Raw genomic sequence first — 15,455 nt, 5'->3', positions numbered from 1 at the left:
AAAAAAGGGAATCAATCAGCAATTTTGGTCTGAGTCAAACCTCTTCTCTGAAGAGAAAACGTTAATGCCGCAATCCCTGAGCGCACCAGAAATGTGCTTGCAAAAACCAAAATCCCAAAGCAAACCCCATACTTGGGTGAAAATAGCAATGAGTCTCCACTGAGGTTGCTGCTTTCACCTTGGGAAACAATGTTATGAGATACGTGGGTCAATGGTCCCAAGACACAGGAGCCTTCCCGCTTCCCAACACCTCCCACGGCTGCCTCGGATGGTGAGACACTGCACCCCCTTCCTGGTCACTCATGCTCACACCTGTGATAAAACAATCATGGGAAGAGACATCAAATGCCAAAACCCCAACCCCAGCAACAGCACAGTTAAACCAGAACAGGAAGGCAGACAGCAAAGGTTGTGTTCCCCATTCAAAATGCCATTGCTGGCCACCCAGTCCCAGAGAAAAGTCAGCATTTCCATATTTCTAGACTCAAGTGGCAGTTCCCACTGAGCTTTTCCAAAAAAAGCTCATTGTGAATGTTCATTTGAAGCACCCATGACAGACCAGGAAAGCGACACATGGGTGCTGCAGGGTGTAGACTATGGAGTTCTCGTGACCACAAGACTGAATCACCTCTGGACATGCTCAGAGCATCCCCAGGAGGCTTAAGCACCAGTTTGCAGCGACTTCAGGTCAACAAGCTGCCATACACCCTTGCTTCCCTTTCACCCAAGTCCATCTTTAGGTAACCAAACCCCTTTTCAGGTGACATAGCTAGGATCACCAGAGAAGTACGTGAAAAAACAGGGCAACAAAATTCATTTTTAAGATGCACATCTTATTTATCTGCTTTATTCAAGCAAGCACAGCTGTGGTTTAACAGAAACAAGGTGGCAGAGCGCAACAGCTCCCAAGACTGGGGATGGTGGTTTTGATCGGAATGATGTTCATTTAAAGAGGGATAAAAATGCCTTATTCATTTTCCCCGTGCTGTGCTGAAGTCCTACCAAGTCTTTTTGTTAGGTCAGGCAGTTTCTGGAAACATCGTCTGGCTTGAAACATTTGCAGAATTTCAAGAATCTGCTCCACAAATCTTGAGGCTGCTTTGTTCAAGAATGCTGACATGTGGGCAAAGGGAAACCAAACCGTTCCCTTGAATAGTGTAGAAAACTTTAAAGTCTGCCCAAGATGAAAAATGCAAGAGTCAAAATTCTGAAGGAAGTGTGGGGTTTCTGCTGCATTTCAAATATCATCCTGAACATGCTTTTCCAGTACAGGAATGTGGCCATGCCAGGACAGCTTGCATGCCTAGCAAGGCTGGTGGCCTCCATGAACTCCCCTCAAAGCAGGGTTAGAGTTAGGAATGAATAAATAAAATAGACTTTCAGATCAAGTTTTCTTGGCCTTTACAAAGACGATCATGCTGTGAAAGAGCTCTGGGCAGAGAATCTCTTCTCTCCAGACAGGTTCCACCCACTTCCCAATGCCTCCCCACCTACAAGCACCAGAGACAAGCACGCACTTGGTCTTCTGCTTGCACAGCTCCCAGGACAGTAATTGAGTTATCCTCTGGAAACATCCATTGCATTCCACAAAACTGAGAAAACTAGACCTCTAGCTTATCCATAAAGCCTAATATTTATAGGCTTACGTTGGGTTAGATGGATCTTAATTATAGGACAATTTTCAGGCCAAGGAGGCTTGCCCAAGCCAGCAGTCTGCTGGTGGCAGCAGAAAGAAGGCCCAGCTCATCATTTATTTCTGCTTCGCTGCACAATGAGTCCCAACAGACGCGGCACGATGAGAGCTGGAGGGATCCTTCCCACTCCCAGTTGCAAGGCTATGGAGCACCAGTGTCACAGTGCTGGGCCAAATGCAGACCAAGGGTGGAAACCAACCACAGCAGCAGGCTGGGCACAGCTCAAAGAGCCACATACTGCCCCAAACACACTGTCAAGTATTACACACACAGAGGGATACGGTCAGTTCACTTTAGCTTGAAAGCTCTCAGCAGAGGTGGTCACAGAGAGGAGCCAGCAACCAAAGGCCCAGGGGAGGAAGAACTGCCAGAGGGCTCCTTCCTGGCTCATCCTCTGCCTTTGCTCTCAGACCTAAATGGGAATCCTGTGAATCTCTTCCCCACAGCACAGGAACACCAGGAAAAGGACCAGCTCTGCTTCCCTTGGGGCAGGCACGTCCGGGTGGCTCCAAAGCCATCCAAACAAGCCAAGAGGGATTCTGCATTTCAAACAAACAAAAAAAAAAAAAAGCAGGAAAACCATCAAGAGGCATTTCAGCTGCAGACCATAACCTTCCCAAAACACTACAAGGCACATTTTCAGTCCACTCCCAGTCCCACTAGGGCTGTTGCTGTTGTTGTCCATCACATAGCAGTGTCAGGAAACCAAGTTCCCGTGGGTCAGAAATTTTCCTGCCACTGGCTGCAAACAGCACGTGGAGCCCAAAGGGAGGGGACGGAGCAGCCTGGGGAGGTGGTGGGCAACAGGGGCAATGGAGGGCTGATACATCCTGCAACAGCGAGACAGACAGTTTTATAACTCGTGGTCAGAATTACTCAGGAAACCATAGAGGAAGCAATTGGAAATTGTTGGACAGGGAAACTTCCCCATTTTGTTTCCAAATGTGCAGGTCTGTAAATCTGCACTGAATTCCTCTTGGTTTAGCCACACCTCTCACAAAGTGACATTAATTAGCACACAGCCCCAGAAGGACTCAGCTGCCTCCTCCTCTGCCCCAAAAGGTAGATTTGTATTGTTTCAACCAAAAAAAAAAAATTTACAACAAGCCTAAATAGCTTAATCACGCACAGCCTGCTCTTCAGCAAGCCTCACACTGGCATTATGACTTGAACACGGGGTGCCTGAAAACCTCCTCTTCGAGCTGGCTCAAGTATCCGCAACTGGGGGGTGAAGCAAACCAAGTAAACAGCAGCAACCGGAGCCCGACTGGCAGCTTGCGCACACCATCGGCAGCACCAGGATGGGGTGGGCTGGGGGGGTATGCAGGGAAGGTGCTGAAAAAAAAAAAAAAAAAAGCTTGTGCTCTGAATAGAAGGAAAGCATGGGAGATGTGCAGAGGGGTGCAGCACGGTCCAGTGTCCCTGCTAGCTGAAAGGCCACCTCCTCAGGCTCTTGTTAAGCAGACCATGAAGTGGCACCACTTGAGAGACAAGTGCTAGGAACCATGAGAGAGAAATACTGTAGTAAACAGCTTGGGCTGCAATTTGGCATCCCCCAAGGATGCTGCGTGGCTTTGCTTTCTCCCCACGCTTGCTGTAAAGCCCAGAGCCCATGAGTAGCAGGAGCCCCAGGCAGCCGCCCCTGCCACAGCGCTGCCAGGGAGCAGGGCGATGCAGACACCCAGGGCCTCTGCTTCCCACCTGCAGCCCATTGCTCAACAGCCATCAGGCCACAAAGGCACCTTCTTCCTGGAAACTCTGCTCCAGAGAGAGAAACAGTCACCAGAAACAATTCCTAGAGGTGGCTGTCACAAGGGATTGGTGCTTTCACAGAATCACAGAATGTCAGGGATTGGAAGGGACCTCAAAAGCTCACCCAGTCCAACCCCCCCGCTGGAGCAGGAACACCCAGATGAGGTTACACAGGAAGGTGTCCAGGTGGGTTGGAATGTCTGCAGAGAAGGAGACTCCACAACCTCCCTGGGCAGCCTGTTCCAGTGTCTGTCACCCTCACTGAGAAGAAGTTTCTTCTCAAATTTTGTCTGAGACTCCCCCCATCCACATAGATGACACCACTTTATACACAGAGAAATGACAATGCTGGTCCCCAAAGACACGATTTAGGTGCTGCCTCCACAGCATCCCCTGCTCATAGGAGCAATGAGGGGAGTAACCCAGCACCAAACCCTCCACTCCTACCTACAGGTATTAGCTAATGCCAGCACCATCCCAGCAAGACTCCGAACCCCTCCTTCACCAACCTCCTAACAGAGCTAAGCACAGTGCTCAGCAGAGCCGTGTCTCACAGCTGCAACTCCGTTATCCACTTTCCCTGCAGGGACGGTCTAACAGCACTGTTTTCCCCACAAAGATTCTTTGATGTCTCATACGGGATAATCTCACCCTGCTTCCCCACACTCGGTGGGGATACAGCCACGCTCCCCAGCCTGCTGCCCACGGAATTTAGACATTTCAAATTTGAGTTCATTCCTCAAGTTGAAATTGGCCAACGGCCTCAAAAGCCCTGAGGAGAGAACAAAAACATGCACCACTGCACAACCTCCTTTCTCAGGAAACCTGGGTAAAAACCAGTACCTGCCTCAGAGAGATTATTAGACCAGGGAGAAGCAAAGCCAACTGCTGTTTTAAGTAGATGGTATAAGCCAAACACATCCTGTCAGATCTGTACGACTTTCTGTCCAAGGAGATTAACTCAAAGACCAGTATACGCCTCTGCTGGTAAGGTCCGCGAGAATGAAACCAGAGCTCCTGGAAGGGGTTCAGCTCACCAAGCAGCTTCGTTGGGGAGCTGGACTCAGCCCCATAAACAGATGCATTTACTAAAACTGAAGGAGCTGAATCAAGTCCCACATGCATCCCTGCAGACCAGACGCAGGCTATGGCTCCTGGTCCAACGGGCAACAAACTAAGTGATACTACTCGAGAGGAAAGCACTCAGAAACCCGGGGTGAAGCCTCAGCTCTGCAGACCTCCTCCCAAACCAGAAATCTCCTTGCCCACTCACACAGCAGAGGTGGAGTCTGCCTAGGCACCATTTTATTATCTTCAAACCATATATCAGGAAAAGTTCATTCATCTCCTCATATGAACAAATAAAATCCCTTCACTCCATCAAATCTCAACAGCTTTCGGGTGGTCACCATCTCAATAACAAAGGTTGGAAAGTGGGAAGGAGGATATACAAGATGTGAAACAAAGACAGCACAACTCTCACAAATGCTTTCAAGTCAGAAAGGTCTGAAAACATGCATTATCTTATTTACTGACTTAATGCAGAATGACTGCCCTACTCCAGAAATAATCCAAAGGTTTTTGAAAGCCAAGAATTCTGACTTAAAAGGCTTGTTTAAGGAGGAAAAGGGAGGAACAGAGCTGTTTATAGACTAATATAGATAGGAACAGCACAAAAATATGCTTAGCAAAGTGGAAAGTATTATGACACCTTTCAAAATAAAACATCATATGGTTTGTTTAAATCTCCTAAAACAGGAAAAATCATCTCATTTTGCCAAAACAAATGCAATACAAGTGTGGATGTGACTCTGCCTGCTGGTTCAGGAGACAAAGGTTTACGGTGAGTTACAAGGACAAACAGAGCGCAGGATGCTCTCCTGGATCACAGAGTCGCTGTGACACGAGCCATACACACATCCCTGCCATACCCTCCACATCCCCACGTCCCCTTGGGGCTGCAAAGCCTGGTGAGAAAGGAGGAAAATCCAACGGCTCCATGCACCTTCCAGCTCCAACTCAAAGCAACTGTCATGGACTGGGGAACAGACAAATTCAGGTTGCCTGCTCACAGACTGGGCTGCTGCAGGAACAGCTTATGCCAAACAGACTGCCAGAGGATATTTTTTAGGTCTGATTTTTCAGAGCTCTCAAACCTGGGTGGACAGAGCAAAAAGCAAGTAAAGGCTGCTCGGGGCAGCTCCTCCCGCAGTGGTGGTGGAGAGCTCGCTCCAGCCTCCCCCTGCACAGGCAGCGGAGGAAGGAGAAGCACCAGTGTTTGGACAACTGGAACACATTTAGGGGGTGATTTTTCACAGGGCCTCCAGTCAGGCTATTTCCTATGATAGCTGTTTTATTACCCATGACACAACCCACAGACCAGCAGCTCCCCCATCCACAAGGTCTCCCACCACCACACTCCTGTGGGGACATCACCCACCATCAAGCCCCCCCAGTGCACCTATGCACCAGGGACACCTCCAGCGTCACATCCTTAAATGCAACCAGAAGACAACACCCAGTAAACCTGCCATCTCCATCCAAGTATCTGCCACCAAGCCCTGCGCACATCCAGTTCAGCCCTGGTACCGGTCTGCACCGGTGATCAAGCAGCACGAGCCGAGTGCTGCCACACATGCTACAAGCGCTGGCCCACTGGCCAGCTGGCACTTTTTAGAAGTATTTTTTAGATGACAGATAACATAGAATACCTGTGTTTATACTGGCACAGGGCAGGTTAAAACATACTTCAAGTGCAGTTATAAACCAGACCATTCTACGCCAGCTAGGCAAAATGTGTATCGAGTTTGCAGGGCAATACTTGGAGAGATGCTTGGCAGTAGCTGGTGTTGATGGTGAACTCCCTGGGGCAGAGGAGCATGCACAGCACCAAAAGACAACTAGGTCACATCCTGGCAGGTGCCCATCCCAAAAGCACAGGCTTTGGGCAACCAGGGACAGACACATCAGTGGTGAGGATGGATTCATGTCCCTATGCATGGGGAAGCAGGAATCTGCACAGTCCCGACTCTGCATTTTGCATCTCTCATTTCCTTCTTGCATCTGAGGGCTTGTCCTGCCTTTCTGCAAGGACCAAAAAACTGCCAGCTGGAAAAGGTGACCTAGGAAAAACCAGCATATTATTTCAAGATTTCACAGCCAAATTTCCACTGAACTCATAGGGTGTGTTTTCTAATCTGAAAGGATTTATCTAAAAACAGGTGCCTTCCACAAAAGAGAAATATTTGCGATATGCAGCCTGTATAGATGAGTTGAGTTTACAAGAAAAGCATTTGAAACTGCACCTCTGTGGATTTCCAGAGTTAATGAGATTGCCCCAGGGAGTCCAAAAAAAGACACCAAAGGAAGATTCACAAATGAAAGTTACTGCCTCATTATGAGCAGGAATATCAGGACTATCTATGCCCCTCAAAAAAAAAAAAAAAGACAAATTCTCTTGCACACAAAACCTTAGCTCCAGAACAAAGCTTTAGGCAGCTAATGCATTTTTAAATGCAACTTACACATCACATTGGAGTATACATTTTATAAATCTGTACCTCTGTGTAAGGCTGTTCAATTGTAAACAGCCTCTGATACTTTTCTTGCCAAAATCCATGCAAAGCCACTGCAAACCATGGAACAACAAGTGCATATAACCAGCCATCCTGCCTGCACGTTCAGCACAGCTAACATTAATAAAAACTAGGCAGATGGCTACAGTTTGAAACCCATCCTTCGATTCTTACTCAAACTGAAAATGCAGCCACGCAGAAGTGAACTATGCTCATGGAACTGGATGCAACACGTCATCAGGTCTTGAGAGGTGCCCTCAAAACAGCAGGGCCGGCTTCTAGACTTCTCCAAAATTATATGGTTGCGGCTGGAGAGACAATGTGCTGAAAATATAATGAGGGAGCATAACATATTACATATGTTGTGGTCCTGCTCTGAAGTTGGAGGAGGCTGGGGTTGAAGGACTTGGGCTGCAGTGCAGACCTTGGTTAACTATTAATGGATGACTCAGCTATTATAGAATAATAATAGGTATTTTGTGCTGTGCACTAGCACAACGGCATCCAGGGCCTTGACTTGGGCCCCTGTGCACAGCAGAAAAAAAAAATACCTTGTAGCACGTCATTTAATAGGTGGACATACCAGGAAATAGGAAGGAGGGTTTATTCACCCTTTGTTTCTTCCTGCAGCCTCAGCTCTGCTCCTTCCTTCATATGCCACCCCAAACCAGCAAAGGACCTCAGAGAAGAGCTGCTAATGGGCACCCAGCCTTCCAGGCTTGCATGAAACCACAACCCAGACCAAGGTGCTAAGTTTATTCACTGTTAATTCACCAAAGCCATGCTTTACGTTAAATCACTCCCCTTGCCCTCAACAAGGTGCTAATTGCTGCCCAGCCCTGGCCCCTGCAGAGCTGATGAACCTGGAGCCTGAATTTCCTGCAGATGGCTCTTCCCAGCAGCATTAGCCTAAATTACTCCATTCATCCCCATGATCCCATCCAGCCCCACCCTGCAAAACAAGGGAGTCACACTGGGCAATCAGGTTAGCAGCACAAAATGATTATGTTAAAAGCTGATGAGCAGAGGTAACTCAATCCAAGGTGTCTCCTGGGGCAGCCAACAAGATCAATTAAAAGCCCTGCAGCCCTAACTGAGAGTTTCTGGGTGCGGTTGACATACAAGCCAGGGACAATACACAAGTTCTCATCACAGCTGGCTACTGAGGAATGAAAGCCATCATCCCATTTCGCAGCCACTCAAACTTCAAGACACAACTTTAATCCCTCTTCAAGAGATCAAAGCAACCAGAAAGGCACTGCTTGGGCATGGCCAGGGCCTCCTGGCACCCAGCAATTCCCACCTGCCCAGCACAGATTTTCAAGAGCCCAGGTGTACGCACAGTCAGGAAGGTCAGCATCTGACGGAGTACCTCAACACGAAGGCACTTTGAACCCTTCCAGCAAGCTCCGCTACAGCTGCACACCGGGCAGCATCCTCCTGGTGCTATAGGACTTCTCTGCACCAGGAGAGACTCACCAACTAAAGCCTAAATCCCCATCAGAGACAAGACTCCAGCATCAGCTTAACTTCAAGCAGGTAAGTGAAATCTCACCCATGTTCAAGGAAGCATTTAAGTACCTGAAGTGCTTTGCTGAAGTGTCTGGGATCCCAAACATATCAGTTTACCACCTCTAGCCTCTTGATGCCAGCAAGCAAAGGAATAAGGCAATCAACCTCATATTTGCTCCTTCATCCCTTAAACTCCAAGTAGGAACCCTGCAAGGCTCAGCCACCCACAAGCCTTGCGTCCAAAGAACTGTAGAGCAGTTTGCACAAGCAAATAAAAAAAATATTAAGCTGTATCTAACACATAATAATGGTTGATTTTCCTAGAGAACAATTGATGGTGTGTTCATTTTTTCAGCTGCCTACTGAGACACTCATTCCCCTGTCCTGGGAATTTTCCCTCTGCAGGTCCTCCTCCCCCAGCTCCCAGACCATCCATTCTCCCCTTTTCAAACAGCAGCTATTGTAAAATGGCACTGAATATTAACACAGCCCATTGAGCACTTGCTCCTTTTGTATGGGACCCCTGCGTTTCAAATTGCAGTCACTGTAGAGAGGAAAAGCCTCTAAAGTGATTAAATGCCATGAAGTTTCTCAAAAGGAGAGAGGAATATGCAGAGGAGGCTGAGGTGGTCCTAGAGCCTTTTACTTAAAGCCATGAGCTTCTGCAAGAGCCAGAAAGGCTTCTTGGTGGAGATATTTCATCCCATTCAGGCTCCATTATGAACATCACATGTACTTCTAATCCTAGTCTGATTGAGGTAATTTCTGCCCCAGCTGTGGCTCAGTCAAGGATTAAGATGAGAAGATCTGATACCAATTGCAAAGGGCTTGCTGTTAACTGCTGTTCTCCAGTAGGCACCAATAAATGCCACAGCATGCTGAGGGTGGTCAGCAAATCCACCAACATATGTTCACACGGGAAGGGTGGATTTACTTGCAAGCGCATGTATTTATTTGTGCATAAGCAGCAGGCCCAGAGAGGCAGTGCTTTGCGATGAGAGGCTTTGCTGTTACCCCACCAGGACCAAGGTCCAGAGCAGCAGCTGTAAGCCTGTAGGGTGCACAGTCATCCTGCAGCCCCTGGGCTGGAGACGTTCCTTGAGCAAGGCCACTGCTGGGGACGATGCTCCAAAAAGCACCAAACCCAAGTGCACCATTGCCAGCTGAGCGGGATTTATTTTACAAGCACTAGCAGCTCCCAGCACTGTTGCACTTGAGCAGGAAACCTTGTCCCAGACCACCACCCATGAGAGAGCTGCTGGTTTTGCAGAATTTCTTTGGGTTTCCACCCCCTTTCCCCAGAAGGAAGGCTGGGAACCAGCCACCTGCACCAATCTGCATCCCCCTCTCCCAAGCACTCCTTCCAAGCCCAGCGGCCCCCCAGGCAGCCAGCACACAGTGAGGGCTCCGCAGCTGCACCGGGCCACGCGCTGCGAGCCCAGGGTGACGATTACTTAATCTTTGTTCCATTATTTCAGCAGGACTGGAAGTAGGACATGCAGGGGAGGAACTGCCAGCAGCACTCCCCCATCCCGGCACCATCAGAAGAAGAGTCCCCCCCCATCGCCTTCTCTTCCAGCATCTGCAGAGGAGCAGGAGTTACTCCAGGGAGCACCCTGCGCACAGGCAGCGGCACAGCAAGTTTTCTGCGGAGTCCCACTCTGCTCTACCAAGTAAGCAGAGAAGCTACCCTAACATGCAAGAGCAGAGCTACAAGACCTGGCACATTAAAACTCCAGTTTAGTGAGAAATGTTAAGTTAATAGGTAATTTTGAGCCCAAACATTCTGTTTCGTGGCCTTCAACAAAATCTTTGCGCGCATACATGAGCACAGCTGAAGTCTGCTCGTGACTCCTAGTTCAAATGCACTTCCAGGCCCTAAAACCATTGGCAGGCACCCACAGGATTTTCTAAAGCATCCAGACGCTTTGCCCAGCTCTTTCCAGACAGCAGCAGCACCGTGGAAACAGCCAACATCCATGCAGCTGGTGCCTCGGGGCATCTCATCCACACAGCCAAACCCCAGAGCCTCCCTAGGAAACCGAGAACAGGTCTGAGCCCAGTGCTCCTGGGCACTGCCAAGGACTCTGCCTTGCTCCAGGACACACCAGGCACACACTGACACAGGGGCAGAAGGGTCTGTGCATGAATGCCCAGCATCCCAAGAACTTCACTTAGTCATTTGGGCCAAAAAACGCAAAACTTCTGTTTAAAAGAAAACTTTTCATTCCTCCAGACCACACAAGGAATGAATTAGCTAACCAGCTGCACTTCCACAGCCCCAAAGCCTTCTCACCATTAAGATTTGTACCCAAAATACTACTGCTTTGTCACTAAAAAGGAAGAAAAAAAACTCTCATACATGATGCCTAGAAATAATCTCTCTTCTATCATTCCTCAAAAATTCAAATGCATGAAAATATAGAAACAGAGAATGCAGGGGGTGTGTCATGTCACCAACACTGCTAGAGCCCTGCACCTGGCTTTTCTGTGCACACAGCATCTTGAGCTGGGCCCTAAAGTTTACGCCACATATGACACTCTAACATAAAAACAAGCTCTAGACTCAAACCTCAAAAAGACATGAACTGTCTCCAGCAGCTGCGAAGTGAGATACTGCAAAGGAGTCCTGCTCAGCAGATTTTGCTTTTCTGGGCATCCCCCGTGGACCAGGGCTGTTTCCCAGCTGCAGAGCTCACAGCGGCTGGGTGCTGCGGCTCCTGCGAGGACACTACAGGTCATGCCAGATCGTTGCAATGTGCCCTACACAGGGCTGCTCAGCCAGCCAATCCTGCACACTTCTGTAGCTGTATCGAGCTGCCTGTTGCTTTTAAGAGGAAAAAAAACCCCACACATCTGTGCCACGCCACATTAACTGTGAGCAACTGCAGTGCACCAGCCCTTCTGTGTATCTGTTATGTCTTCTGAAAGCTAGGGAGAAAAATTACAACTCCAAGCTCTACTGCCAACAGAGAAATAACAATAGTTTCAAAAGATCCCAGTGCTTTTCCTCAGTACTGATAGTCCTGTTGACAAAATACGCAGTATGATTAAGTCTGTTCCAGAACCCTCCCCAGTGCGCAGAGCCACATTTCCAATGCTACAAACAAAAGCTTTATCTCCCCCACACTGGAAACCGACTCCAAGCAGAGCTTCAGTGTTGTGGAACTCATTAGGAAAAAAAGAGATAAACTGCTAAGGAGGGATTTTTCAAAAGCACTTCAGTGAACTTACAGCACAGCCACCACCAGTCACTGAAAACGGGATTTATCTCCTGGTGGTGATCGAACGTGCCTGAGCTTATCACCCTGGGGGAAGCAGCAGACACCTTCGGTGGGAGACGCAGCCTGCGCAGAGGTGATGGAGACGATGGATGCACAGCTCTGACATCGCCCCCTCACCCTGATTTGCGTCCGGAGAACCCGGAGCTGCTGCAAACCTCCGTGTTTGCCTTCTGCTTCTTTAAAAGGGCATGTTAAAGAAAAAAAAAAAAAAAAGCTAGAGATAGTTGCATAGAGATGACTTTTCTCCAGCATGTGGTGCTTTTATAGAGGATATTAAACAACTAAAGAAATTAATGATCCTCTGCACCAGAGATTAGTGTTTATGATCCTACCAAGCATGAAAAATGTGCTTCAGCTTTGTACCCCTAAACTGAAATAAGCATTTAAGTGATTTTTAGTGATTAGAAACAATATTACTTTAAAACCAAAGTGTCTTACATGTCTGCTTTTTATTTAGTTATGGAGAAGGAAAAAAAAAACCCGCAAACACACACCCTTAATTTTTCATTATCAGATATGAAAGCCATCACAAATTTCCACTTTAGATAATTATTTCATTAGTTTATAGTTTAAAAAATTACAAACCATAATCATTCTAAGCAGTTAAAAGATCAACAGCCCACAGGTCCATAGCAGTAGATTTACACACGCTATTAGTTCACCAATAAAGTTTAAACTGAACTCAAGACACTAAAAAATCTGTTCCGTATGAAAGACGACACTCCTGGCTATTAGCACTCCCAAGAAAACCCCACAACAATAAATTTGTTCAGACTGGGCTATTAACTTATTTCTCTGCATTAACAAAGATACACCGTCCCATTTTAAGAAGAGCATGGGGGATGCAGGAATTACGCTGAAAAAACTAAAAACTCGCCCTGAAAGGTGCCCAAGGCAGACAGAAGGATCCTTCAGAGCACAGAGCAACAGGTGAACAGGATGAGTCAGGGTTTTAACGCAGAGGCCACGCGTTCCTCTCTGTATGACACCTGATAATTTCATGTAAAACACAGCATTTCTGCAGCCAAAAGTGAATAATACCAGGAGAACCTGACAAACCTCCAATAATTCTTCTTAATAGGGAGCTGGACGATCTCCAGCAACACTTCAGTGGCCGTTCTCTCCTGGCAGAGTTAAGGAGTATCCACTACAACCAGGGATTTTATAGATTCAATAATCTATACATCTGTTCAAACACCAGAAAAACCCAGCAACAGAAGCACTGAGGCACTTTTCCCTCTCCCTTTCTGGATCCCTATTTCCCCAAGGTTAGCCAAGAGCTGATGGCACTTATTTTTACAAGTTTCTGAGCGCACACGCAAAAACTCCTAGTCCTCCCGCACTGTCACTGTCAAACGGATTGAGCTGTCAAAGCCAAGCACACTTTCCCCTCTGAAACTTCTTCGCTTCAAGTGTCTGAGGTTGTATTTCAGATCTTATCGGGTCGGAGCAGCAGCAGCGCTGGGCAGTTACACAACTCGAGCAGACCCACCGCGCTTTACGGGAAATGACAATCGCACCGTCCTGCACTTGGGCATGAACTGAACACTTTAAAATATCTGTCTAGCGGAAAAAAAAAAAAAGTCACAGTACCGTACACTAAACACCAGGTGCTGGGCTATAAGCTCGGCTGCCATTCAGGATATATGATACACCGCAGGTTAATAACTGATAGGCAGACAAGAACCAAGGGAATCGCAGTGAGCCACGCACCTTTTATTGAAGAGACCACCTGTTTTTTTTCCTCGAAACACCCCAACAGCACCACAAGAGCCCACGGCTCTGTTTCGGCCCACGCTCGCTGCCTCATCGGCTTTCACACCTTAACAGCCGGCAGCTCGAAACGTCAAACGGGAGAGCACAGCCCCGGAGCCGGGGGCCACATCTGGGGCGCCGGGCGCCACATCTGGGGCGCCGGGCGCGATGCTGGGCACAGCCCCGACGTGGAGCAGCAGGCTGGGCGCGGGAGGGATGTCCTAATAAGGATTCGGGAGCCCGGGCTGGCCGTTATCTCCAGCAGACCCCATCATTAGAGATAAACCCCTCTCCTGGCTCTTTTTACCCCACAAGACACCCGTATCGTGCGGGGAAGAGCCAGCCCAGCGAGGGACCGGGAGCCCCGGGACCAGCATCGCACCCGCCGCCTTCTCACCGCCTCCATCCCCGCCCCGGGTGGGAGCCCAAGGACACACCGGATCGCGAGAGAAGTTTCACCCCGCGCAGCTCAGCGCTTACAAGGCGGCGGAGGCCAAATTGCTTAAAATAAGCACACATGCGTGAGTTCGGGGTCGGCTTGTTTGTTTTGTTTGGGGTTTTTTAACGCCCCCCAGCACACCCAGCTGCCGGCGCGCTGTCCCCGCCGGCTCCGCGCTTCCCAAACGCCCGCCCGGCCCCCAGCCCCTTCCCGCCCCGGGTCGCGCCCCCTCCCCAGCGCGGCGCAGCCCCCGCCCGGTACTCACACGTGCCGCGGCCAGCGGGGCAGGTCCCGGGGCACGGCGGGCAGCGCCAGCCCGCCGCAGCTCAGCAGCTCCCCGCCGCAGGCGCAGCCGGCGGGGCAGCCGGCGGCGGCCGAGCCCAGCAGCCCCAGCAGCAGCAGCGCCGCCGCCCCGCCGCCCGCCCGCGGCGGCACCGCCATTTTGTATCCGGCACCGGAGAAGGTCCGAGGCGGGAGGAGGCGGCGGCAGGAACGGCCCCGGCGCGGAGCGCAGCGGTAACGCCGCGGGGCCCCGTAAGCGCTCAGCGCTGCTCCGCCGCCCGCAGCATCGCCTCGGCCGCCGGCGGCGCAGCCCCGCGGGGCAGTCACGGCACCGGCATCCACCCGCCGGCGGGCGGGCACCGGCGGGCGGGTCGGGGCTGCGTCCCCGCCGCGGGAAGCGCCTTCTCCTCCTTCACGCCGCACAGCTCCGGCCCGGCGGCTGCTGCTGGTGCTTCCCCTCCCCGGTGCGCTCCCGCGGGGCTGAGAACCGCCGCGGCGCCCCCGCTGTTGCCGCTCCGCCGGCCCAGCCCGGCCCCGCCGCTCCCCGCCCGGCCCGAGCGCCGCTCGCCGCGGACCCACGTTGGCGACACCGCAACATGTAGCCGCACCGCCCCCCGCGCGCCCGCCCATTGGCTGGCGGGCGTCCTCCGGCGGGCCCGCGCGCGCCGCCATTGGCCAGGCGGCCCCCCGGCGAGGCGCCGCGGCGCCCCATTGATCCCGGTGGCCCGTCAATCAGAGGCGCCGGGGCCCGCCCCCCTTTCCCACTCCAGGTGTGAACGCGGGCGGCCACCGCCCCCCCGCGCTGCCCCTCTTAAAGGGGCCGCGACCGCTCGCCCCGCCAGCGCTCCGCCGCTTGGGGATCTCCCTCCCGTGGATGTGGATGATCTGCTGCAAGGCCGGGGTCCGAGGACTCCTCCACAAGCCGATGTGCCCTTCCCTGGACGCCACAAAGTGGCTGCAGGGCCACACTACCAAAGGACATGTGTGTCCCCACCAGCCACTTGCTGGAGTGGATTCATTTTTCGCGTGTGTTTCAGACTAAAGCAAAGCATCTGTTCCACTTCTCAAATTTACCTCCATTTTTGAAAGCCCAGCACGCACCAGATTTAAGAGAGCACACAGTTCAAAACACATGACTCCTTAGATAGCTGCAGCAAGATCA

General features: G+C 50.6%; 1 protein-coding gene across 1 annotated transcript in view; it reads right to left on the bottom strand.

Moving 5' to 3' along the window:
* Positions 1 to 14,923, bottom strand: part of LRIG1 (leucine rich repeats and immunoglobulin like domains 1) — a 97,528-nt gene extending 82,605 nt beyond the window's left edge. Inside the window, exon 1 of the mRNA XM_065642303.1 lies at positions 14,277 to 14,923. Within this exon, the coding sequence (XP_065498375.1) occupies positions 14,277 to 14,923 (647 nt within the window). The remainder of the gene's footprint in view (positions 1 to 14,276) is intronic.
* Positions 14,924 to 15,455: the final 532 nt, after the last annotated feature.

Source organism: Caloenas nicobarica, chromosome 11 (assembly GCF_036013445.1).
Source record: "Caloenas nicobarica isolate bCalNic1 chromosome 11, bCalNic1.hap1, whole genome shotgun sequence".
Lineage (NCBI taxonomy): Eukaryota > Metazoa > Chordata > Aves > Columbiformes > Columbidae > Caloenas > Caloenas nicobarica.
This window is presented reverse-complemented; position numbering and strand designations above follow the sequence as displayed.